The sequence below is a fragment of the Pezoporus wallicus genome, unplaced genomic scaffold (genome assembly GCF_028554395.1).
Source record: "Pezoporus wallicus isolate ANWC-B61680 ecotype Strahan unplaced genomic scaffold, APGP_CSIRO_Pwel_v1 contig_11133, whole genome shotgun sequence".
Lineage (NCBI taxonomy): Eukaryota > Metazoa > Chordata > Aves > Psittaciformes > Psittacidae > Pezoporus > Pezoporus wallicus.
In genome coordinates, this window is record NW_026636583.1 from 164,472 (window position 1) to 191,437 (window position 26,966).

The 26,966-nt window shown below is 41.4% G+C and overlaps 1 protein-coding gene across 8 annotated transcripts; it reads left to right on the forward strand.

Annotated features, from left to right (window-relative positions):
* RBM39 (RNA binding motif protein 39) lies at positions 1-26,672 on the forward strand. Of its 8 annotated transcripts, none has more exons than XM_057400831.1 (17): positions 1-63; positions 3,273-3,335; positions 5,198-5,247; positions 7,720-7,914; positions 11,376-11,441; positions 11,532-11,585; positions 12,651-12,768; positions 13,391-13,543; positions 14,071-14,208; positions 15,699-15,764; positions 16,579-16,783; positions 16,976-17,053; positions 22,536-22,568; positions 23,328-23,403; positions 23,577-23,682; positions 25,504-25,582; positions 25,671-26,672. In XM_057400831.1, exons 2-17 carry the CDS (start codon positions 3,285-3,287, stop codon positions 25,769-25,771), a joined length of 1,569 nt encoding a protein of 522 aa, XP_057256814.1. In that variant the 5' UTR covers positions 1-63; positions 3,273-3,284; the 3' UTR covers positions 25,772-26,672. The 8 variants fall into 8 exon arrangements, with proteins under 8 accessions (XP_057256814.1, XP_057256815.1, XP_057256816.1 ...); XM_057400832.1 differs by having other exon boundaries at positions 11,535-11,585; XM_057400837.1 differs by lacking the exon at positions 11,376-11,441 and adding an exon at positions 3,558-3,630 and having other exon boundaries at positions 16-63; positions 4,574-5,247; positions 11,535-11,585.
* The last annotated feature ends 294 nt before the right edge of the window (positions 26,673-26,966 follow it).

Here is a 26,966-nt window from a genome sequence, read left to right on the forward strand (position 1 = left end):
GCGCCGCAACCAGGAGCCGAACCTCGGGCATCCGAACCAGGACAGCACCCGCCCACGGCGCAGGTAGCTACCGGGCGGGGAGCGCTCACCCCGCCGCTTGGGAGAACTGCGGCCTGCTCCGCGGAGCGTTGAGGCCTTGGCCTGCGGGCGGCCCGGGAGGCCTATGCCCCTCCCGCCGCCATGGCCGCCTTCCTCCGGCCTGACCGCCCCTGTGCCGTGTCCCTAGGGACCGTCTCTGGTCTCCCCGCCGGTGCTCCCCTTGCGCTCTTTTGCGCCCGGGGCACTCGGCGGCTTGCCTGAGACCGCGGCCTGGCCGTGAGGGGTTCTGTGGTTCCTATGGCCACGTAGCGGGCGGGCCCGGTCGTCCCCGTCGCGCCGTTGTCCCTCCCCGAGCTCCCCCACGATGGCGCTGTGCAGAGTGACCAGCCCTGGCCGGCGCGGGGCTCTAGCCCTGTGTTCAGAGCTGGCAGGGCCCGGGCGGGGAGCGGCCCCGGGGTCTGCGCTGGGAGATGGGGCGGGCCGGCGCGTCGGCTCTTGGTGATCTGCGGGCGCGCAGGGGACGAGGCGCGGCGCTCGGAGCAGGCCGGAGCCCCGGCGGAACGGGGCGGGTTTGGTCACCGCGGCGGAGTGGTCGGGAATCCGATGCTGTTCGTTGCGATCGCACGGAGGGAGCATGCGGGTGGGAGCCATCCGGGCGTAGGTGCCTCCCCGAAGCGTCGGCCTTCTCCCTAAACTCTCCTGATGCTTTTCCAGGAGGCTCCTTGCAAAGCGAGAATGGAATTGTCATCTCCTGGAATTCCTAAAGCAAATAATGGCGAGGAGGGGACTCCTTTTATGTAATAGAACACAGCAAAAAGATGGAATCTGCCGTCAAAATACTGGCTGGGCCAGTAGCAGTAAATTTCGTGCCCCTTTAGGTTTTCTGTAGACTCACAAAATCTCAAGTGTAGTTCATCCCTTGTTTGTTTTGACGTTTTGGGGTTTTTCTTGTGTTTTTGTTTATTTGTTTAGGGGGTTTGTTTTCTTGTGACAGATGTCAGGCATATGCAGAATTTTTTGAGCAAGCCAAAAGGTTTTTATAAATTGCTTTGTGCTTCAGTGCTTAATGACAGATACTTGAGAATCTGTTAGGATTTTCTACTAATGTGAAATGAATAAGGACTCTTGATTATTTTTTAAAGAATAACAATTTTATATGTGGCATTATTATGTGCATTACATGAATTAATGTTGATGGTAGAACTGTGTTATATGAACAGAAGGTATTCTGATAAAAACATAGTATCACACCAATGAATGTGTTATGTACAGAGTACAAAGAGCATGGATTGCACGGGGTGAGACCAAAGGTCTGTGTAACTCAGGATCTGGTCTGTGATGGTGGCCATCAGTAAATGCCTATGAAAGAATAGAAGCAGCAGGAAGTGGGACAGCGATACTTCTCTCTGTGTGCTCTCAGTCACATAGTTGTGGTTCAGGGTCACAAGGCATGTCTTTGTTTAATGAAAAGCTTTTTCTGTCAGCTTTCATGGGTTTTGTTTTTGTTTTCCCTTTGTTAGCATCCCCAGTGCTCTGTAACAGTGAATTCCGTGGCTAAATGCTGTGTGAATAAGAACCTTTGTTTTGAAGCCACCGGATGACAGTTATTTACTTTCTGTAGTTGGGTCACTGCAGTAATATCTGCTCCCTGTTCACTTTTCTATGCCACTTCTGACTTGGTGGTCCCTGTTCTGGTCCCCGCCATCCCTCAGTGGAATGAAGGCTCCCACCACAGGTTGGTTGATACGTTGGCTAAATGACACATATGGACGTGTCATTGCAGGTGGGAGTTTGGTTGTAGAGTCCTGGGATTGGCTTGGGGCTTTTGATATCCTTAATCATACTGAGGTACTTGTTCATACCAAATACTGACAGAGCAGCGGTGAATTAAATCATGTGCATAAATCATGTATGTAGATAAGTTGAAAAGCCAAAAAAGTAAAATTGAGCCATTAAGCTAAAGATGATCATGTTTGTGAGAGTACTATAGCCCAAGAGGTAATACCTTGAAACTCAGGTTACCATGCCTCAGTGAAGTAACTGAGTGTGAATTTACAGTATTCTGATACTGCTAAAGGATTATGTTTTACTTTTCATTTTATTAATGAGCAGTGGTCAGATGTGAGTGGGAGAGTGATTTAATCCTTAGGCATGGTGCAGCTCTGGTATGATAATCTCCCATTATGAGTGAACAATTTAAAGGCTGTTGGAGTGATTTCATTCTGCTGGTCAAATCTCTGGATGGCAACATTTCAGCACAGTTCCTACAGGAATACCTGTAACAAAGGTGTAAGAACTAACTTGTATCTTCAAAAATCTATTTTATGGCACACATGCAGGAAGTTTCCCTCTTGGGCTGTCTGAGTTGAATTTGGAGGGCTGGCTGTTTCTGAACCTAAGAAAGCATAAAAGAGAGACACTGTTGTATTAAGAAATTGGAGGAAGTTGAGTCTCTGTATTTCAGTGTAGAGTCTTGAGAGGTTCTTAATAGCAAACCTGCAACAGGAAAGAAAATAACATGTCAAAGGGATTCAGAGTGTAATAAAGGCATAATTACATTGGGGGGTTGAAGTTGAAAATAAGGGGAACCATTTAAAACAACCAACCCAAACACATGTGTGGTGATTGGTGTTATATGGCTTGGTGGATTTCTTTCTCTCTGGCGTCTGAGGTTTGAGGCTGGATGGATCTTGTGTATGCTTCAGCAGCTCTTAATGCTTGAACCATAACTCTGTCTCTTGTGGCCCTCATTATGCAGGAGGCCAAATTTCTTAAAGGACATTAGTTGACAAGTTTTCAGCTCAATAAATGTGGTAACAAATGCTGGGAAGCTGTGAACAGGTTTGCCTGAATGTTTGTACTGTGTTCTTTACATGTCGCTCGACTCCTTTGATCAAGCTCTGGTAGTTCTCAAGATGGCCACCAGACCTGTGTTTCTGTATCATAAATCATCTGTGCTCTTTGTTTTGAAGGAAATACGTGGACACCTCTGGGGTTTCCACTGGCTAATTGTGTTCGGTAGCATTTTGTTGTCTGCAGCTGTAATTGCTTTGTGTCACATTCTTCCTCATCTCAGTGGGCAAAGCTTCATTCCAGTTCTTGTTGGAAATGTCTTCTGAGACACTGGTTTTTCAATTTGAGCTAATGCATTGGTGACCTCTTAAGGAAAAGCCTTTGGTATATAAAGCATGAGGATGTTTTTGTTCTCAGGTGGATTTTGCTTCTTCTTTCAGGTATCCTGAAAAATGGCTGATGATATTGATATTGAAGCAATGCTTGAAGCTCCTTACAAGAAGGTGAGAAAAATCTGCCAGTGAGGTCCTGTTTACCTTAATTTAGCATTATTCATGAAACTACTGCTGAACTGTAAACTAACATCCCTGGAGCCCTCATGATTTATCTTATTGGAGATGCATTACATGTAACTTACAAGTAAATATATACTGTTAATGTAATTATATTGTGCAGTAGTTTCACTTCAGCGTGATGAATAAATGCCCATCTATCTCTCTTTGTAGACTTGCCTAACGATATCTCACCTCTACTCCCATGAATTCACCTTTGATTCCAGTGTGAACTGTCAATCATAAGGTAGTAATTGAGTGACGTATCGCTGTACCGTGGTCCCCTAGGTTTAAACAAACAAAAAAAGAACCAAAAGCAACAACCAAACAAAAAACCAAAACAAAACTACCCACAAACCAACCAAACAAAACCCCCACAACCAAAACCAAGAAAACAAAAACCTCTCCTAAAATTGCCAGGTCCAGTTTGGTATAGCAACAAGGTGAATGCAGTGGTTTGGGAAAACAGCAGGGTTCCAAGAATAACCTTTTCACCAGTCCCATGGCAAGTAAATATTTGAACAGTCTGCTCGGTGCAAGAAGAGTGAGACTTGCTTTTAATGCAGAAGGCTGGTGGTGGTTAATCTTTTAACAGGGCAGATGAAAATTCATTGCTGAGTGAACGAATTGATGGAAATTCTTGGATCCCTGAATAGAACATTCTTACCAAGTAAAAGACAGTATCACAGTCTGCGGTGTCATTCCAAAATAAGCTCTTGTATTTCTCTGTCCGAGTTGTTGAATTAGGAAATGTCTATTTTTTTCATGCAAAATTTTTCTCAATGAGCGTAGTGATGTCTTTCCCATAGACCAGCAGCAAATGAATACTGTCTTTTGTTGTTTTCCACCAAATGGTGGTGAAGTGTTAACATTATGCATGCTTTAGTACTGGTGTCACAAAACATGTATGTTCAGTTTAAGTCGCTTAGGAATTGTTCTTTTGATGTAAGTGATGTGATTAAATTGTAAAGCAAGTATATAAATTCTATAGCAGTTCTTGTTAGTCTATTCTGCAGTGTTTATTGCAACCATGTGATGAATTTTGGATGAGCATTTGTAAGTTTTAAGTGGTATAATTTTTTTTATGTAATACTTAGCAGTTACGTTAAAATCTTGAAGAGAAATTTGTAAATTGTTATGTTTAAAATTCTTGTGTCCTGGTTTAACATGGATATTTTCCATGTAAACAGGTATGGAAATAGGGAATGTTTAGGCTGGACTGGTGGATTATTGATGACTTTCTTGGGAGTCGACGTTACTAAAGCAGTGTGAATCCCTGTTTGCTTCAGGGCGAGATGTGTGACAGAGGTGACATCAAGCTCTTACAACCCTTCAACGAAAATGAGTGAAGATCTCGGGAATGGCATCGGTCACAGGAAATCCATAGTGGCTGCTGCTAGCGTAGCCACCGGGGCTTAGGCAGACATATAGCCTTGGTACTTACCAGAGGGGCACACAAACACAAACCTGAAACTTCCTCTTACATGTTATAGAAATAACAGTTAACCACTTGAGTGCTGAATTCTACAGGATAACTTGCTCTCTAAACCATGTAAGGAAGTACCTACAATTTAATACACACTTTTAAATGATGTAAGTCTTGTATTTTGTAATTGTATGAGTTAAATATAAGCAGCAAAGTGGTTAAACATGCTTATCTAAATTTTCTAAATCTTTCCACATTAAACTGCAAACAAGTAATTTAGTATTATAATTTTTGTTTTGTATTTTCTTATTCCTATTCCCATTACCCTTTGACCACTTGAAATGTTTCCGCTTCGTCCTCATGATGTTCTTCTATCAACCCTGCTTAGGATGAGAACAAATTGAGCAGTGCCAATGGCCATGAAGAACGCAGCAAGAAGTGAGTCTTTTCTCAGTTCTCTGCATTTTGGGGGAGGCTGCTGGGTTTTGTAACCTTGCAAATGCATGTCAGTATTGTTTAGGGTTATAAAATGGAAAAGCTTGGTATCTGCAAGTGCTACAACTACAGCAATTAGGAAATGTTCTCTTTGTTTACAGATATAGTTACTCCCTTGTAACTGGTGTCATCAAAATCATGGAAACATTTAATGCTGGCGTTATTTAAAAATACAGGCTTGTTACATTCAGCATATTTAATTTTTTATTTGTTGCATTAGCAATGCAGTGGATTTTGCATTTTAAAAATGGATTTGGTGTAGAATTTTATGTGCTTTGGAACAGTTCAAAGCCTTTAAAGATAACTGGCACCTTGAGAAGTTTTGGGGTGTTGGATCCCTTCCCTCTATTCTCACCAGATACAAAAATTTGCAAGTTTTTTGTTTGTAATCTAAACTCTGAAATGATACCATAACATTTTCAAACAAGCAGAGTCCAAGCCCAGCTTCTTCAGGAAGCATAATTCCAGGGTCAGAACACTGCTGCTGACCCAGCCTGTATGGAATAAAATCCTTGAAGAAAAATGCTTTGCATAAGAGTCAAATACTCCAAATAAATAGAAGGGGTTTAAGTCTGAGAAATAAATTCTCTACCTTACAAGCATCATTTGATGATGTGATAGTTGATGTAGGATGAATAATTGTCAATTTGATAGTTCACTAAACAGTAACCAGTGTGTGTCTGTAATACACAGCTCACTTGAGTGTCAACATGTGTGCTGTTGTCATCTTCTGAAATCAGAGAGATTCATGATGGGGATCCAGAGAACATGTATTTCCAGAGAAATGAGCAGTCCATTTCCAACAGACTTAGGTTGCAATCTAATAATCTAAAATTGATTATATCTTACATGTGTGTTTCAACATTACTGTGCTGGCTATTAAAGCCCTATCAAAAGCAGCTGTTCCCAGTATTTTTAAGTTCTGCATTTTTGTTTCTTTAAAATACATACATGGCATCTAGTACCCTGCTTTTGTTTGCCTGCCATGTCTCAAAATAGAAACTGTGATTTAAAAAAAAGAGTGGGGTTTAAATCTTAGAAATGGTTCTGACCTTGATTTGTGGTAGAATTAGGAGAATACTGGAATATATTTCAATTCATTTCCTTAGTTGCTGCAGCCTCTCTGAGACCAGAACAGTGGCATTTGCTGTCTTTCTGCGCATGGTTCCATTTTCATGGTGGACCTGTACGTTCAGAGTTTATATTTACAATTCAGAAAAACAGTAAACTAAGTTTAGAAGGGAAAGTTATTGTAGAAGATAAAAAAGTCAAGTGTTTTGCTGCTGTCTTGCAGTGTCATTGTGTGGAGTTTCACTTCCTTCTCTGGTTTTCTAACGGTACCCTCGTGTCTGTTCAGAAATGTTGCTCCTGTGGTGTATTCCCCATTTCAGTTTTTGAGTTAACTTGACTGGAAGTCTGCCCACAGCCGTAGAGAGTACCAGGGATGAACCCTTTGAAAAAGGGGAGTATGGCCTAAGAAGTTAAATGCATGAGTGACCGCTTTGACAGAAGATGCTGTGTGCAATCTGGAGCCCCAAAAGGAGGAGAGGAAAAATTCAGTAGCAAAGGATGTTGTGAATTTCAGAAGTTTAGCAGCAAAATTGCTTATTCCCCAAATGTAGTTTGAGTTAAATTACTTCATGCTTGAGCATCTGTTTAACATATGTTTTATGAATGTATACACAGATACTTGTTTTAAAAACTAAGGGACTTCAGTTTTCGTGGTCTGAGACTGAGATGGAAAGGAAAAAAACCTGCAAATAACCCAAAAGTGGGTCAGTGGTCTTCAGATGTGAGGTATAATTGACATAGACATATAAAAAGTTGAAATTTTCCAACTGAATGGTTACAGTGATGAAGATCTGCAGTTTCCTCCAACCTGTAAGAGCTGCAGATTTGGAAGAGGAAGTGGCTTATGAGTGGGAGTAGCAAGTAGGAAGCAAAACTCTTAGGCAATATGTGAAGACTGATGGCAGGGAGTACCAAGAGAAAACCTTTCTTTCCCTCAGACTTGTCTCTTCCTTTCTACTTCTATTATGTCTTGTTTTATTTTGCTCTAAAAATATAATTTATTCTTAGCATCTAGATGGTGTATTTATGTTTGAAAGACACATGAAGTATTGCATTTATTATGTACAGGAAAGTCTTTTATAAGTCTTTTTATTCTTCCTGGAAACATTTTTTCAGTGATTATATAATTTTAGGTAAGAAAGTGCTTTGGAGCACCTTATTGTGGCTCATAATAAGTTTGAGAGCTTGAGACATGCTTAACCACCAAAGGACACTTGTAAAAATACCAACAAGCAGAAGGGTTTTCCTGTCAGTGTGACATCAGGTTAGAGGAACTGTGGAGTGCGAGATGAGTGACAGCACTGAGCCTGTGTGTGTAACCAAAGATGCGTTTTTCTTTCTCAGGAGAAAAAAGAGCAAGAGCCGAAGTCGAAGCCATGACAGGAAGAGGAGCAGAAGCAAGGAGCGGAAACGGAGCCGCGATCGGGAAAGGAAAAAGAGCAGAAGCCGGGAAAGAAAACGGAGCAGAAGCAAAGAACGCAGACGCAGCCGTTCCAGGAGTAGAGATCGCAGATTCAGAGGCCGCTATAGAAGTCCCTAGTAGGTTACTGATGTGGGGTTGCATGTGTGCTGCTTCAGTGTATGATGTGGAAGCTTAAAGTTTCACTCTGCTTTCTGTGTTGGTCGCTAATCATCTTGGAAAAGGTGAGAGGTTAGGGCTGGAGAGTGTCAATAAATACGGAGTCAAGAGGAGGAAGGCAGTATCGTATCCAGTTCCTCCTGCTAGTTTGCATTCCTACCTGAACTCAGAAATGCAAAAGCAAGTGAAGGTATGTGTACAGCTCTGGAAAACAAGGTTCATCACACAACTAAAATAACAATCAAGTTTTCTACATGTCCTCCTTATCTTCAGTGTATGGACCTGATGGTTTAACTGTCAGAAATGAGGAACAGCCTGGCTTCAGTTACAGGCTCATAAAACCTTTTGCTTGTATTACAAAGGTTTTTACTGGGTTGCTGCTCTTAACCATTTACTGCATAAACAATTCCATGTTTATGCATCCAGACTGGAAGCATCTTGTTTCACTAATGCCCACACATTGCATACTTGCCCTGCTTTCTCTCAGACTTGTTTAGAAGAATTCTTCAGTTCCTTTCAGATACTTGGCTTGCTAGCACTTCTGCTATGCGTAGTTCCTGATAGTTGCAAGTCATTTCTCCAAACCCATCTTTTCATTGGTATTTATTCTGTGCTTCTGCTGTTCTGTATTCCTGCCCTCCCCTTTGCATCCCCTTCACCGGTGAGAACTGGGCTGTGTGTTCGGCTTTCACCTGAGGCCGCTCTTTGCGTCTGCTTTTGTCTGTGTCTCATCCCAACTGTTGTCAAATCTCAGAATCATGTCAGAATTAGCTTTTGAAACGGACGTATATTTTTAATCATGGCACGTAATGTTGTCCACGATGGAGAAAACTCTCAGGATGCTGCAGAAGACACTGTTTACCTTCTGAGAAACTGCAGGCTTGCACAGGTTTCTGCACATGAATGTTTTTCTAGATGGCTGGATTCCAACCCAGGGAAACATTCCTTTTTGAAATGCAAATAAGAAATGAGGTCTCATTTTGCACCAAGTCAGCTGGATGTTGGCATTTTCACAATCACGGAATGGTTTTGGTTGAAAGGGACCTTAAAGTTTATATAGTTCCAACCTGCCTGCTGTGGGCAGGGACACCTTCCACTAGAGCAGATTGCTCAAAATAGTGAAAACCTAGTGCAGCTCCTGGCTCTGAGATGCAGTGGCATCCTGTGCTTCCATCCATCCTGTGTATTTGGGATCATAGATCGTGTCCGCCCAGCTTTGCTTTGTCTTCAGGAACAGGCCCATCAGCCTCTGTGAAGCTGCTCCAGATTTCAGCTCTGAAGATTTCAGCTGTGCACAGTTGGAGTGTTATCTGCAGTTTTTTGGCACTCATAAGATTGAAGTAGCTGTTGGGTTCTGCCAGTGCTACTGTCGTGGCTCGAAACTGCCTTGTACACTTGATCAAGATCTTCAGCCTTCCAGATATGGAGCCTGCTAGTCTTGTCACCTCCAGTGTGGGGTTGTGTGGAGGAGATGTCCTTCATCTTATCGTTCGGTTGGGAATTGCTGGATTCTCCTGGCTGTCTCAGAGGGCTTTCTTCATCTGGAGAAACTCGGAGGCTTTAGTGTTCAGTCTTCCAAGCCAGTTTCCTCAAGAAGAGATTGAAAGGATGGCCATGAATACAGAACCTCATGCCTGTTTTAATGACTCAAGATACATTGTGCCAGGAGGAAAATGGTTGTGAGGGATCTTTTTCATTGTTATGATACTTGTCTATAGCTGTTATGGGCAATTTCTCTGGTATTGCGGTGTATTGAACAAAATATAGATAGTCCTTGGTTTGTCTTGCTACATTTGGATTGAAACGGAGAACACCATGTTTTACATCAGGAGGTGTGAAGATGCACAGTAATCCTGTCTCTGCTAAGAAGCCAACCTGTAGAATTAGTACCAGCGTTTCCAGCTGCAGCCTTGGCAGGATGTGTGGTGGACATTGGAGAACCTGAATGGACACACTCAGCTTTTGTTTGTTTGAACTGGAGTAGGAAATGGAGTAATTTATCCTAGGCAAAAAGTCTGCTTTTGATGAGTAGTGATCTCATCTTAACATGTGCCTGGTTTTGTATTATCTTTTCTCTTAATAACTAGTTATTTTCTCTTAATAAGTAGTTTCTGAATGGTCTTTTTTTCTTCATTCTTTTTCCAGTGTTACCCAGGACCATAGTTCCCCTGCTTTAACCTGGCCAGCATGGTTTTAGATTTTGGCCCACTACTTCTACCTATGTCATGACATGTTTAAAAATGATCATCCTTCTCCTTGTTGTGGATGCTGTGTTTAACCAGAAGCATTCCCGCTCCACTGAGTAGCGAGATGATGTTTATCAGACAACTTGGTTGGCTTAAATGGATTTAGTGAAAGACTAGTTGATGTTTTCAGCCTGCTGTGTCTTTCAGAGTGCTTTCATATCAATTTATAGCCACAGCAGAAAGAATCAAGTCTGCAGATGGAAAGACTAAGCCCCTAGCATTCAGTCTGTGAGCAGTGCCTCTCCTGTTCAGTGGATATACAAGAGGAACATTAACAGGTGGTGTTCTTTTGCTTGTATCTACAAGGAGATCAAGTTCAGGGAGAACAAGATAGGCTGAATCTTTCTATTCATGTCACAGACTGTTACCCTGTGCCACAGTAACTAGCAAGAGGACTGTCCTTATCGTGGAAGCAGTGGGCGGATTGCCATGTGTTCTGATACGTTCTGTGATGCCTGGAGAACTAAAATTAGCTTCAGCCAGGAGACTGGATTCCTTCTGGGTGACATGTCTATATAAAGTTAACTGCTGGCTTAGTTGGTTCTTTGTTTTGATGTCCTAGTAAGAACTTTACTTGAAGGAGGCAGTATTTACATACTCATACCATGTGGGTCCACCTGAAACAACATTAGTGAATGCGTCCCTTGCGGACATCTGCAGGGAGCGACTTTGCTTTCCCCTTGCACCTTAAATTTCATGAAACTTTCTGGTTTAAAATGTTACATCTGAGCAAATAGTCCTGTCATCACCACAAACCCATCTCAAAACTCTGAGGCTGAGTTCCAGGCCGCTAAGGTACTGCTTTGCATTCACAGTAGGTAGAAAATGCCTGTGGACAAGAAACTATGTCAGAAAGATAACAGCAGTGACTGCAGCTCAGAATATTTTGCATGTTCAAATGTGCCATGTATGACTGACCCATGATTTGGTTATTCCTTGGCGTCCTGCCTGTGCTGGGGTTTTGTGGCAGTTGAAACTGAGCAGGGAGGATAGTCTGTGCCTTACAGTTTGGAGTGCTGCACGTAGTTTATGCATATGATGGGTGCTGCTAATGGAAAATGTTCACAAGTTCAGGTGTGAGGATGGGTGAGCACCTCCAGTGGACTGGGGGCACAGACTGGAGATGGTGGACGGGGTACTCTAGTGAGTAACATCTGTCTTTGCTTTTACCGTAGTTCTGGTCCAAAATTCAACAGTGCCATCAGAGGGAAGATTGGTCTGCCTCACAGCATCAAATTAAGGTTGTTTTCTTTGCTCTTTATTGCATCTGCTTAAAATCAGACTGATGTATTTGAAGGTTTTCTAATAATCTTGTCGATCTCTCTTCATAGCAGAAGGCGCTCCAGAAGCAAAAGTCCTTTCAGGAAAGACAAGAGCCCTGTTAGGTAGGAATTTTTACACGTTTGTGATGGGGTTTGGTTTGTTTTTTTTAATTGAAGTTGGAAAAGTAATGGTGAAATAATGCATGTGTACTTGCTCTCCAGCTTATACTCACAAGTAATGCTGGAATTCATTCAGGTAGCCCCTGAGAGGAGACCATTGAAAAGATGTTGTTTTCTCCCCATGTCAAGCTCTTTTTTCCCCCAGTAACAGTGCACACTTACGTAAATGTCAGTTTGAAAAACATACCTTGGTTTCCTTTTTGTATTTCTGTATTCTCAAGCTTTTTTTTGTGTTGTGATTTGAATTAACTTTTCTGCTAAATCATACTTCGTAATTTTAAGTACAGAATGGAAAAGTACTGCACAAATGCTTCTCTTCTCTATCCAGTATGTAGTGATGTTATTTGTAGAGCAGCCAAATATCTTTGAAATCCAGGAGGTGCTTATCTATTCTTAGGCTTCTCATTTAAGGGAATTGGATTTAGAGTGCTGCTAATGAGATTAAACTAATCTTAAACTAATGCAGTTAAAATTAACCAGTCTTGCTTTGTTTCTTTTTAATTATTAACAAACGCTTTCTGAGATAATTTAGTTTAAACTTTTCTTGTGTATTGTCAGCTTTTTAATATTCATAAAAATAGAAGTACATACTACATGACTGGAAACTGGGTGCAGGTTCCAACGTTTCCTTTGTTTTCCGGTCCTTTCATCTGATCTTTTTGACTGCAAGCTCCTTAGTGCTACTACACCTTCTGGATAGTAGCAAAATAGCACTTCTGTTTAGCTGGGGCTAAATTACATATACATAACATTACATATTACTTAATATGTAATTCTCCAGTCATATTTAATGGTAACAGTTGAAACATGCTTAGTTGTGTTAATGAAGTAAATATTATAGTAATACCAGGCATTCCCTTCAGTTCCTGACTCTGCCCTTTTATAAAATGGCAGGAACTTTTTTCCCCACCAGACTCTAAAGTACTGGTTATTTAAAGTTTCATACGTAGTCCAGAGATGAGTTATCTTAATTCATATTACTTCTTAACTGAACCTTTCTCTTTCCAGAGAACCTATTGATAATCTTACCCCTGAAGAGAGGGATGCTCGAACAGTATTCTGCATGCAGCTGGCTGCAAGAATTCGACCAAGAGACCTGGAAGAATTTTTCTCTACAGTAGGAAAGGTAAGGATGGAGGTTATAATGATTCTGAATACCTCCAAAAGGTGTCCTAGTACAGGATTAATACTCTACAGAATTTTAAGCAAGTGGCTTTCTGGAGCTTCCTGTACAGGTTAAAGGGGGAATCGGTGATGGCCAGCTAATTCTTAAAGGCTCTGAACATGAAAATGTAATGTAACAGGAGTTCATTGCTCAGCAGGTGATGTAAACCATGGGAATGCAATTCTGATTTAAACAGCTTTATTTTCCAGATATTTCATTCTTTGGCAGATAGTTCTGCCACTTCTACTGTCATTAAAAAATTTAACTTTTAATTTTTAAAAACTTCATTTGTTCCATCAGCTGTAAGGTTCTGGCTTAGTGTTACAGTGCTGCAAGTATTCTGCTGTCCTTTTTCCTGTAGCATACTGCATTTGACTTGGAATAGCAGCTATTAATGCTAGCTTGCTTCTGTTAAGATAGCTTTATGCTGCTCTAGATTTGCAACATAATTACAAAACCATGGACTTGGCAAATAATTGGGTTTCAATTCCTTACTGGAAAAAATGGACTGCATTGTGGGGTTTTTTTAAGGCATTAGGTTCTTTCTTTTATCTCTAACAGGATTTCTGTCCTTGCCTTTCAGGTTCGTGATGTGCGAATGATTTCTGATAGGAATTCCAGGCGTTCAAAGGGAATTGCTTATGTTGAATTTGTTGATGTTAGTTCAGTGCCACTGGCAATAGGACTAACTGGACAGAGAGTCTTGGGTGTACCAATCATAGTACAAGCATCACAGGTAAGGAGTTATAAACCTCAACTTTATTCTTGTTGAGCAGTGTTGTGTTTGGCTTGTAGGAAGACTTACTGTTGGAAAACTTGGTTACTGTTGAATGTTTGGAAAAGTACCAGAAAAGATTATTTAAGCTAATGGTAAATGGACCTTGTTTCCCATAGTTGACAAGCAAATTACATCAATTCAAAGTGATATAAATGCATTTTGAAAATACAGAAGAAATACAGTAATAATGAACCTGTAATAGTGTTACAGAATTGTAGTGTATGCTTTCCAGCATATGTAAAAATGAAGCTGTTAATTTACTAGATAGAAGCTAGAATTCTGCATCAAGTTACTTAGTTTGAAGGCTTTTGGAAGTCGTGTCTCTGTTCTTGGTCATGGGCTTGGATTTTGTAGGTTTTAAAGTCAAACTGAGAGTGTGCAGATTATAAACCAGCTTGTATGTTTTAGTGTGTCTGCTAGGTGTGTACTGCTTATGTTAAGGGGTGCTATTAAAGTCTTACAGAAGGTTTTTGTTTTTTCCTTAGGCGGAGAAAAACAGAGCAGCAGCAATGGCAAATAATCTGCAGAAGGGCAGTGCTGGTCCTATGAGGCTCTATGTGGGATCATTACACTTCAACATAACTGAAGATATGCTGCGAGGAATTTTTGAGCCATTTGGCAGGGTACATTTTCATTTTTTGGTAGTTCTTAAAACCCCAGATTAGTTGTAGAGTACTTGCAGCTTCTGGAAATAATTCAGCTTCACACCTGCAGGACACTTCTGCTTTTTCCTGCTCTTCTGTTCCTGTACATCCACAGAGCTCTAAATACGTAGTATTGGAGAAGAGAACCTTGATGTGTAATGTGCTCCACTGATTTTTGGATGGCAGCTTTTATGAAGGAGAGCTGAGAATTTGATGAATACCTAAATTATAGAGCAAAAACCCTTACAAAACCCAATTCCTACATCGTATCTGGCTTCTGCAGCTTGTAAATATGTTCCTCTGACATGATTGTGAATGGGGGCCCCATGTCACAGCTTAAAGCACAAAGCACAGGATGGGGTCTGAGCTCTGTTCACTGTGAATGTAGTTGTTTCATCTGTTTCTGAGGACTTTTGCTCATGTTACTAACACACACTTGCAGTGTGTCCCATACAGCTTGACACTGGCCCCTTTTCACTCCTGATCATTAAGCCCTAGTTTGCAGCATGGTAATAATGTCTTTTGTGTAAAGAGTAGGTTGAATAGGAAATTTCCAGTGGAGTCATAATAAATGTAACCCTGTTGTGTTAACTAAGGTATCATGAGCATGTCATTGTTAGTTAGGGAAAAGGTAACATGCTGCTTGATGGAAGGAAAAAATAAAGATACATCAAGTCCATTGATGTCCCTTTCATACTATCTTTGGATCTTAATCTTGCCTCATACATACTGTAAGAGCACTCTTCAGATGCTTTATTCAGATGTGTATCTCTTGAATTCTGTTGTGCAGAAGCCTGGAAAATTGCAGCAATTTATTAAATGTGAATCCACCTGTGCTCGTTTCCTCTCAAGGTCTGGCAGTGGGATTAATGTAGTTTAGGAAGCTGACCTACAGAGCTGTGAAGGTTTTTCCTTCTATTGATGCCATGTACTTCAGTCTAAATCTCACTTAGTTCTGTGTTGCTGTCTTTTCCCAGCACTTGGGAATTGGCTCTTGGAAGACTTAGTAATACATTTTAAATTGAGATCTGTGATGTAAAAGTTCCCATATGCTAGTAACTATTTAAAATATACACCTTTTTCTAAAAGTTCCTGGTCAAACTCATGCAAACTGCTTTTCTTACCTTGTGAAATGGAGTTCCTCAGCCAATGAGATGCCATGACTGTAACGTTCTGGATAGGATTTGATGATGTCTGCTTGCTCATTGTCTGGTGGAATGTTGCATAACGACCAAGCCTCTGCCTGTAGATGATCTTAAAGGACAAATTGTGCATCACCCTGCTGATTTAGTATCAAAGTCCACAGCCAGCTGCCTGTGCACTCATTTGAGGAAGGAATGAGGAACTGATTAAAAGTAGTTTCACTTTCATATATGTGTACTTGGCAGGGCTGTATTCAGGTTTTGGTTTGATATTTCGTAGTTTATTCCAAAATGCATGCTAATAAATAGCTATCTTTTTACTTCTAGATTGAAAGTATTCAGCTCATGATGGACAGTGAAACTGGACGCTCAAAAGGATATGGATTTATTACGGTATGACTGGAATTGTCAGACTACTTAGACAGTTTCTTAATGTAACCTTCCCATGTAGTATAGCTTACTTGGCACTCTCTGTTAAGTCTCTACTTAGAAATGTCATGTTGTAGGAGATGCACCAGTGGCCTTTTTGTTTGTTTCTCACAGTTCTCTGTGGGTGTTGTGGTTGAGCAGTGCACATGTTTAGGATGGAATAGTGTACTTTGTGTCAGTGCCTGATAAAGCAGTGCTGTCATCTGCAGGTAAAGATACTAGTAAAAAAAGACTGGTATTTTCAACTTTCAGTTGAAAACAGCTTTCGTTTTACCCTCAGATACATAATTCTGAACTTGGGTTTATTGACTGACATGGCAGTTTGTGTGGCTCTTGGAGGCAAATTAAACCAGAAGCACTGTATAGCCCGTATTTGATGGGTTTAGTGCTGACAAAACATTTCTATATTTAATGAGATGTTACACAGCATAAAGTAGAACATCTGTTAGGAATAGCCAGTAAATGCATAGCAGTTAGAGGTTACAAAGGATGTGGCTCATTCTTGGAAGGTGTTGAAAGACAACCGCAGCCATGACTTGTGTTGACTGCAGTATCTGGATGCTCCAGCTTCAGCAATCTAAATTTGTGAAAGTAAATACCCAAACCTGTATGCATTGGGTTTAAATGGAAAACATGAAGCACACTTAAGTTAGTTTGTAGCTATTGTTATCTTAAACTTAGTGTTTCTCATGTTTATGTAGCTGGATATTACATATGGTAGAACTGTTGCTGAATCCTTTAGGCTGTATTATTGAATTCGTATTTTTCCAATCTACAGTTCTCAGACTCTGAGTGTGCCAAAAAGGCCTTGGAACAACTCAATGGATTTGAGCTGGCTGGTAGGCCAATGAAAGTTGGACACGTAACTGAGCGCACTGATGCTTCCAGTGCCAGTTCATTTTTGGACAGTGATGAGTTGGAACGGACTGGAATTGATCTGGGAACAACTGGTCGCCTTCAGTTGATGGCAAGACTTGCAGAAGGTATGTGTGATGATTAACAGGAAAGGGGTGGGAAATACAGAAGCTTGCAGGGTTGGAGTTGGCACACCCCACAGTATATTATGCTAAATATATGAAATGGTATTTTTAAGCTTTTGACAACAGTGGGATTTGTGATATTGCATCCCTGAGTGAAAATGGCTTGCTATAAAGTACATTCATCTTCTGCTGTAGGTACTGGTTTGCAGATTCCCCCAGCTGCACAGCAGGCACTGCAGATGAGTGGGTCTCTGGCATTTGGAGCTGTGGCAGGTAAGAAATCACCTATTTATTCTTCAGAAATACTTTATGCTTTATAGTTTTGAGACAAGAGGCACTTACCTACATTTGGTGATCTTTTAAAATGGGAACATAGGTATTACTGCATGTTTTACAAGCTGTAAAACAGTGCAACTCCGTGAACTCATAAACAGTGACAGTCTATGACAGATTTGGGTGTGATTCACTTCGCATTATTTTTTGCAAATCTGTTGTAGTTCATTTAATCCATCCCCAGCCTTCATCTCTTTATCTTTACTATTCCCCTACTAATTCTACTGGAGTGCAGATGTTGACTGTTAAGAGTAGCAGGCTCATAACTGGAAAGACATTAACCCCTCTGAAAAAACAGATCTGTAGTGTTAGGTTTATACAGTGTGTGTCCTGGTGACGAGGGACACTGTATATAAAGGAATTTGTGTGTTGCTTGGAATTGGCTATAGTTTGTGTGTTCTGCAAGTGGGTATGTTGAAAGTGTTACTGAGACTTTGTGAGAGGGGATGAGGTTGAAGATACAGGATTGCTGCTGCTAGGTCATAGCTGGCCTAAACAGCAAACTGTTCAAGACGGCTTCAGGACTAGAGCAATAAGTAACCCAGGAGTTGAGGAATTACAGAGTGGAATTTCTTCTTATTTTTTTATTAATGCAAGAACAAATGGCATGAAACTGTCGTAGCAGTAAAAAAAGATGTGAATGTCACAAATAACTAGATGCTGGAAGGTGAGAGAACTGTTAGGAAATCAACAAAGAGCAGGGGGCATTGTTCTGTTTGTCTTCCAGCAAAGCATGACAGAAGTGATTCAGGATTAAAATACACCTGAATCATGTTACCAAAGTTACTCAGGTGCAGTTTGGAGAAGAGCATACACATGAAATTGTAGACATTTGCTAAAAGAATATAATGGGGTCTCTCTATAGATATCCCCATGGGAGGAATAGGAACTGGCAAGTAAAAAAGAAGTGTGGGTTGAGGAATAGGGTTTTTTCTATTTGAGAAGAAAAAGGTGAAAAAGACACAGGGGCAAGGAAAAAGTGTATCCAGTGCAGGAGAAGGAAAGATAAACAACACTAGAGATAAATTGCCTGTAACATAGGTGACAGAATGGTGTGACAGGCTTGCTTAGAAACAGGTATAGTCAATGAGAAATCAAAACACTGATGCTTTTCCCACCCCCATATTAGAAACAAAGAAGTCCAAAGCCCCAAATCAGTAACATGACTGAAAACGTGTGACACAGCTGAACTGTTAGGATAGCATGGAATCAGTGTGAGACAATATGGCTCTGGAGGAACAAGTGATAAGGCCAAATACAGGGTTTTGAGGAATGTGCATGTTCAGAAACTAGAAATGAAAGTGGTAGGAATAGTGGTGTTTGTTCTACTTGTATTGTACAAAAGGAGTAATGCAGATATGTGCAACTTAAGTAACTTTGGGAAAAAAAAAAGTTTTTTACTACCATAGAGTCATGAGCTATCCCCAAAGTGAGATTTGGTTATGGATTAAAGATCTCTTTACTCTTATTAGAGAAAATTACTACCAGGAATTATGTCATTGTGGGAGACTTTAACTTCCCTGATACAGATTGGAGAAGAATTGCTAGTAATAATGGTGGGGCCCAGATATTCCTGGATGTGATATCCGACAAATTTCTTCATCAAACACTCACTGACTCATGAAGAGGGGATGCTATTTTAAACTCAATTTGGTAAGTAATGAAGATGTTATGGATGAGAATAGAAATGACCATTGACTTGAGGGATCATGAGTTGCTCAAGTTTAAATGGAAGGATAAGTAGGTCTGTAAGGCTTCTGATTTCTAAAGCAGTGGTTGAAGAAATGAGGCCATAGAGTCATCTGGTCTGAGCAGCTTGGGTGTTTGAACAGTGAGGATGTAAAAAGTTTCTTCAGTTCCAAATTGCTAATGCTATATTGGATCTGTATTCCACAGAAAGAAGAAACAGTCCTGTTAGAAATGGGCTCCACACCGCACTGGGTGATTAACTACCTCCAAAGATATAAGGAATAAGCTCAGAGCCTATGAAGAAGAGGAAAAAGGACTGATAATAAACCTGTATTTTTAGCCTGGGGAGTAGTAAAATTGAGAATTACCTCATCAGATTTAGGCCTTGTAAAAGACATGAAAGCATAGATGAAGATTTACCAACTCCTGAAGAGAACAAAAAGGAAGCAGGGCTGAGGTTGAACGAAAAAACACTTCCAGGGTGTTCCAAAAGAGTCTCACTGCCTCGGTTTATAGCAGGGACACTGGTCATCAAAGTTTGGAATTTGAGGATGGTTAGCTAGGAACATGGAGAAAAACCCATTCACAGGGTTAGAAGCAAAGCTGAAAGTAAGATCTCAATGTAGTAAGAAAACTCCCATCAAGTTAGTGAGGGAATAGGTACATGAAATACGAGGTTTGGTATCTAGTATTGTCAGTAAGTATTTTAAGTGTGATACAGTACATAGTGCTAACATCTAAATTACCTACGCTTAAAAGGAAGGAAGAACACCACAGCCTGGCCAGTTTCCAGTCCTGTTACTCTGGCTTCACTTCTGTCCTTAAAAAGCCATACTGAAGTTGGGTGAACTGGAGAATACTACTAAATACAGCATACTTCCAGAGAAACTGCATTTAAAGGCTCAGTCTTTGATAAAACTGAGTTTCTTACATGAGGAGCAGTAGTAGAGCTCTTCTCTCTGAACTTTTGACTTGTGCCATTCAAAAGTTATCAAGCTATACAAGTGGGTAGAACAGGAAATACAAGATGTGTAAAAAAAGCTGGCTCAAAAAAAGAGAAACTCATTTTTGGAAGGTCCAAGGCTGTTGTTGAAGCCAAAATTCAGGTGTTGGGCTGATCTTGTTTTAATATTTACATAAATAACAATAGTCAACAAGAGTGTATGAGTGAGGTGAGTAAATACAGACGGGCTGTTGATAAGGCATTCTTGGGGTGTTGTACATTGTTCACCTTTCAGGATTGAAATGCATTCTAGTTGTATAGCCTGGGACTTAGGAGTGAAGGACAGCTAAGGAGGAGGAAGATAGATCTAAATACTCCAGTTCATCAGTGAGTGAATATGAACTGTCAGCGTGCTGCGTTTTTGGAAGGGCAGCTGTGTTCCTAGAGGTAGCATACTTGAGCAGCTGAGATGTAAAGTCCACACTGATGAACAGTTCTGGTCACCCATGTTCAAGAGGGGTTGAACCAAACTAAAGAACTAGTTTTACAGGAGACCTGACAACTTGGATGTTATTCCAATGGAGAGAATTCCAGCAGGGAAAGGAATTGAAGCAGCAGCTTGTAGTTCCTGCTCTTTAGTGAACTGTCTGAAAATCTGGGACTTAAACTATGCTATAGGGCATGCTTCTCATGCTTCGTGGCACAAAACATCCCTTACTTTTGGTAAGGAACTGTCAGTTCATGCAAAAGATAAGATAGTGCCCACGGTAGAGGGGCAGATAGGTGTTATCATCCGCAACCTCTCTCTGCTCTGCTGTTCTGTTGTAAGTAATCACTTTGAGTAATGCTTGGCAGGCTGCAGTTTATTAAAAGCTAGTTGTGTTTTGAATAAAGATGCAGCTTCATTTTAGTTTAAGACACAAAATGCTTTCATAGATATTTCTGCTTTCTCTGTGCTAAGCATGTACTTCTCAGTCGTGCTGAACAGATTGTATGTACGGAACATGCTGAAGAAGGTACTTTGACCTTAACGTGACAGGTGTATTAATTTGAGTTTTTACATCCTATTTAAAGCTGCATGTGGGGAAGATTAAGAGGTGACAAGGAAGAGCGACAGTCTAAATTCCAGATGAATTTAGAAGTGAGAGGAGAGGACCATTCTTCAGTCTTGAGCAACAAGAAAATTCAGTTACTTGAAGAACAGGATTTATGTTACAGAGGTGGTAGATAATGAACCTACCAGACCTGTTCCTGCAACGTACTGGTAGCAGATGTGTTTAGAACAGCTGTGACTAGGCTGTAAATAGAGCTTGCACTGGTGATCTGTATAGATTTGCCCCATTTGAGGCTTACTGACACTGGTGAGTTCAGTTGTACAGGGTGTACCTGTGCAGTTGTGCCAGAATTGCAGAGGAGGGGTCTCTGTCCTCCTCTAACCTGAGGGATGTAGGAGATCTGGGGGGTTATTAATGTTTTAAAAACACATTTATTTGCAGATGAGTTCGGGTAGTGATTAACTAGGTGAAATTAATTATAGATGGGGCCAAATCCATGCTGTTTGTGCAGAGAATACAGGTGAAGACAGTCTTACCCAGTATTGATCACTCCATGGAGCTGAAGATTTCTTTATGTTCAGATCCCTGTGGAAAACATGCTAAACATAGCCAATTCCTATTACAGTTCAGCCTTCCGAGCTTACTCCTTCCCTCTCTTGTTTTCAGTATAGTTCCCCATACATGGAGTTCTGTGGAAGTCACTTAGGAAGGAATATGAGGAAGACTTCCTCAGTGAGGCAGAGCTCTTGCTGCCTAATACTTAGAGAAAAAAACCAACTCATTCCAGTTGGCTCCCCAGTGTTGTGGAGAAGGGTTTATTAGGGGAAAAAGTATCCCAAAGGATACCTGACACCTTTGGGTCTTTCCAGGTAAGCTGGGAAGCTTACTTGGGTCTGTCACTTCACTGCCTTCTAAACAGGGGAATAAAAGCTGATGGTTAACTTTAGTCTTCTAACTAAGTTAGGATTTGTGTGAATTGAAGTGGAAGTGAAAAGGCTTATGCTGATGCTTCCTGCATTCTGGAGTTTTCTGTTGGTTTAAAGATAACAGGCATTAGAGTCATAACTTGGAAATGGATAAAAAGTCTCCATTTGTTCTGATTACTTCAGACTGGGACAGCTCCATGTTAATTTATTAAGACATTAGTGGGGGGTTTTGGGGCAAATTAAATGTTCTGAACACTTGAAAATGTTTTGCATTGCAAAAACCCCGAAGTAACTTGTGTCATTACGACATTTATATGGACGGGTAACAGGTTCAATACCTTCTTGTTCTACTTGAAATTGCTGACTGCTTTCGGAGTGTCATGTTGGGACAGTTCCGTGCTTAAATGCTTTCTGTTAGTAGAGATTCCAAACTCCCAATGCCTGTAAGAATTGCTGTAATTATTTTCTCATGGAACAAAATACATCTTAACAGAGAGATCAAGCACAGCAAAAGCAATGAGGAAATTACATGTTGAATTAAGGGACATGGTCATGTCTTTACTTTTAAGGTATTCAGTCTCTTTGAAGTAAGCTTGCCTCTGGTTATGGAATTTCTGTTGAGTACAGAATATTCCATTTGAGTAGCTGAAATTAGTGATGAAACCCCTCACAACTAGAGAGGAGCAGTGAGAGTGGGTTGTGGTACCTGAACAAGCTCTTAACCACAAGAATACAGCTAAAAGCCTGGCTGGCAGGTGATGACACAGCGATGCACACACACTAACAAACTCTGTATACTCTTTCTTTAGATTTGCAGACGAGACTATCTCAGCAGAATGAAGGTAAGCAGTGTTTGATATGACTTGTCCCCAGTGAGTTTTGTTGTAGGTGTCTAGAAGTGAAATGCTTCTGATACAGAGTTTGGCCACAGCCTGCGAAATTGTGTTGTATTAGTATTTGCAGGAGATCAGTCTGATTATGGACTGTAAAAACCAGAATGTATGTTAAATACTTCACTCTTTCTTCATAACATGTCCTGAGTGTTGGTAATGCTCCCCAGCCATACCTTAGTCCTTAAAAACGTGTGGGTTTGGGTGTGGGGTTGTTTCCAGGGGGGCAAAAGTAGGGATATACTTTGAAGGATAACTCAGCATGCTTAAAATACATTTGGAGGATGTACAGAAATGTCTGTTCCTTCCTTTGAAGCCAGGTGGGGTGGTGCTGCTCCATCCTGAGCTGCTGCTTGGCTTCCATGAGGAGGTGCTGCTGGCACACAACTTGGCAGAAGTTTTAGATGCATTGAAGATGCATTGACATATTTACATTGAACATCTGCCAAGATCCATGTACAGGGTTAGCTCTTCACTTCTTGGCTTCAGCTGTACTTCATCTGTGCTGTTTTCTGTATTGATCAATTTAAAATTGCCTATCATAGATAAGGGTCTAGCTACAAGGTTGCTTTTCTGCCTTCAATTTTCTGTTTAGTTATAACTTACCATTGGATGTTGTGATTTTTAAAGCTTATATAAAGATACTCATTTATATTGGAGCCATGCAGAGCAGGTTCTTAGATCTCTTACTGTTTTCTTCCATTACAACAGTTCTGGCTGCAGCTGCTTCAGTACAACCCCTTGCAACACAGTGCTTCCAGCTTTCCAACATGTTTAATCCTCAGACGTAAGTAATTTATCGTGGTCTGTGTCTGTTTGCCATTTGTTGATGACTTTAACATCTGAGTAAGGAACTGGAATATGGCAGAGGGTTTTTTGATGGGTTTTGGGTTGATTTTTTTTTTTTTTCTGAGTGATAACAGTTCCATCTCTGTCCTGTTTTTCCTTCACCCCCTACAGTGAAGAAGAAGCTGGCTGGGATACAGAAATTAAAGATGATGTGATTGAGGAATGTAACAAACACGGGGGAGTTATCCACATCTATGTAGACAAAAACTCAGCTCAGGTATGCCTGGTTCCTGACTTACTAGACTGGAGATGAGCTGCTGTATGGTACATAAAACCACATTCAATCTTTCCATGCATTTCCTAACCATGAGGATCACTGCTGTGTGGCACTGCTGAGCTGGTGGGAGGCAGATGTGGTGTATTGTATCAGAGAAAACAGAGTGCCCTGTGATAGGTAGGGGGGAACCCAACAGCAGAAAAACCCCCAACACACTCCCCCCCGAAAACACTGTCCCCCCAAGCCCAAAAAAGCAACAGCCCTCAGCATAGCATCACATAGGTTCTGAGCACATGGAGCTGCAAATCTGGTTCACATTAGCAAGTGGATTTAAAAGGGAGAACTATAGCTACTGTATCATGAGTTAGCTGTTGGTTAATGCAGTCCACTTTGTCATGGTAGCATGGTGGTGACACCAATATAAAATACCCACTGATACTTAAAACTCCTGTGTTTGAACATGAGTTTCCACTGTGCTGTTCTGTTTTCCAGGCTTAGATTCTGGTCCTGTTACCTATTAAGTGTTCCCATTTCCCATCTCTTCGGGGCTCTTTCCCAGACTTGTCAGGCTAAGGGCTGTCAGCATTCAGCTGTGAAGATGGGCTTTGTTGTGAGTGAAGAGACTGTGGTGTGTTAGGGAAAGCTAAAGGTTTATGTTGCAGTATCTCCTGTCAGGGTTTCAGCAGCTCCAATGCCTGCGTTGGAGAGAAAACAACTCTGTTAATTGCTTAATGCCTCAACCATCAGCCCCTGATACCAAGTTTTCCCCTGAGAAGGAATGAGATCACAGTGGGAAGAGTTAGTCCTGGCTGGCAGAGGCTGCTAAAGGAAAAGCCAGATTCTGTTTCTCAATACTGTGAGGGTGGTGAGGCACATAGGGGTTGCCCAGGGAAGTTGTGAATGCTCCATCCCTGGTGGTGGTCAAGGTGAGGTTGGACAGAGCCTTGGGTGACATGGTTTAGTGTGAGGTGTCCCTGCTCATGGCAGGGGGGTTGGAACTGGATGATCTTAAGGTCCTTTCCAACCCTAACTATTCTGTGATTCTATAATACATTCTTTTCCTGTAAAATCTGTTTCAGTTAGAACCTGATCTGTTCAAGGATTACTGGTAGTCTCTCTTTAAGCAGGCAGCCAGAATAATGCATACACATTGCTGTGGGTGGCTGTGTCTTGAAGGTACTGAATAGGAGTGTTGCAGTGCACTGGATTAGGCTGGTTTGGTGCCTTAGGTGCAAATGGAAAACCTCTGTCACTCATGTTAGATACTGTCCTAGGCTGCTCTTGCCCTCCTGTGAGGGGATTTCCCCCTTTGTCCCAGTCCTTGTTCAAGTAGAGTTCACGTACCAGTAGTACAGTACTGGTCTTCCTTGAAGCAGCAGATGTCCTTCCAGCCCGAGGAGTGCTTAAGCCCTTTAAAAACCAGGCTGTGAACTTACCTATCCAGTTAAGTGTGGTTCAGGCTGGTGACCTGCCCAGCGGGAGGCCCGGCCTGCAGCACAGGTAGCCAAACTCCTCCTGCTTTTGTTTTGCACCAGCTCTTTGTGGAGGGTTGTCTGAGCAAGTGAGCAATCACTGCTCGCTCATTGTGGGTCAGGCCCGCATTAGTTCTGCTTTGCAAACTGCTGCTCAGAGCAGTTTCATGCCAAGGTAGCAGTGTGGTAGCACATGCCACTAAAAAGCTGTTTTCTCACGTCAGTCTGATTTATGGGGCGGTCACGGCAGGAGGAGAGCAACAGGTTTGCCTCTGCCACAGCCTCTTCAGCACAGGCGGTGCTGGACCCTCCTCAGGCTTCTCACAGCTCTGACCCTTCTGTATTACAGGGCAACGTGTATGTCAAATGTCCTTCCATCGCTGCTGCCATTGCAGCTGTCAATGCGTTGCACGGGAGGTGGTTTGCAGGTGAGTGGCTTCCACACAGAAACCTTTAGTTAATGTAGTTCCTTACAGAAATGACCAGATACTGATGCCTGTTTCATCTTCTGATCAGGTAAAATGATCACAGCAGCGTATGTACCTCTTCCAACGTACCATAGCCTTTTCCCAGACTCCATGACTGCAACCCAACTACTGGTTCCTGTTCGACGATGAAGATGGATTTAGTCAGTTTTGTACATAGTTATTTTTTGGAGGAAGATTGAGTTATCTTTTATTTAGATAAAACTAAAGGAAAGGATTTAATGTCATTTTGTGTACACTTCCTGCTACCTTTAAAAATAAAATGAAGTAAGCAGAAATGCAGTGTGTTCATTCTCCCTAACTAGCATTTCCACTGTATACAAAGCTGTTGACTTCTTGTTCTGCCTTGTAATTCTTGTACATTGACTAAGGTGATCTGTAGGAACTGAGAAGTAGCTCATAGAAAACAAGTTCTCTGTAAAAGGCAGATGGGACATAATGACATTTTTAATGTTTCACAAAGCCTTTCTTTTAATGCCGCAATTACATTTACACTTCACTAAATGTAGGTGATCTGCTAAGGGTTAATATCAAAGGTAGACGTTCTGAAGGGACAAATTTAGTGTTTTGTATAAATGGAAGATTCACCAGGCTACTGAAAGCTGACTCTAGGCAGCCACTCAGCTTGCTTTGTGCTGAATAATTGGTAAGAATAGAAGGATTGAAGGGGTTTATTTCTTGATGGTAACTTTTGATTAATGTATCTGTAAAAGTTTCTTTGTAAATACTGTGTGAGGTGTGTCTAAGTTTCCAAACAAAACGATCTCTGCATTTCCACATCAGTCTCTATGTCCGCCGTGGGGCACAGCTGAAGGATTTCAGCCAGGTTTGAAAATGGGTAGGAAATACAGAAACATGTTTTGTTGTGGTTGCATATAATCTTTGCTCTTTTTAAGCTCTGTGAGCTCTGAAATATATTTTTGGGTTACTTCAGTGTGTTTGACAAGACAGCTTGATATTTCTATCAAACAAAGACTTTCATATTGCAACAATCTTTGTAAGAACCACTCAAATAAAATTCTCTTAAAAAGGCCTTCACGAAGCTTTATTCCTCCACTGGACTGGAAGTGTTTGATGGGTGCTGTGATATGGAGGTGGGTGGAATGTCACCCTTCCTGGTGTGACCCCACACACACTCTGCTGCAGCCGTGGCTGTTCAGGAACCTCTTGTGCCCTTTCTCAAGCTCGGGCCTGCTGCAGGTCCTTTTTGCCCTCCTCTGCCCCATCTTTCACACATGGTCATGGAGTGTGAGGATGGAGCAGTCATTTAGTTGGTTGTCCTGTCACTACTCCTTTCCTACCTCCTGTCACTTAACTGCCTAGTACA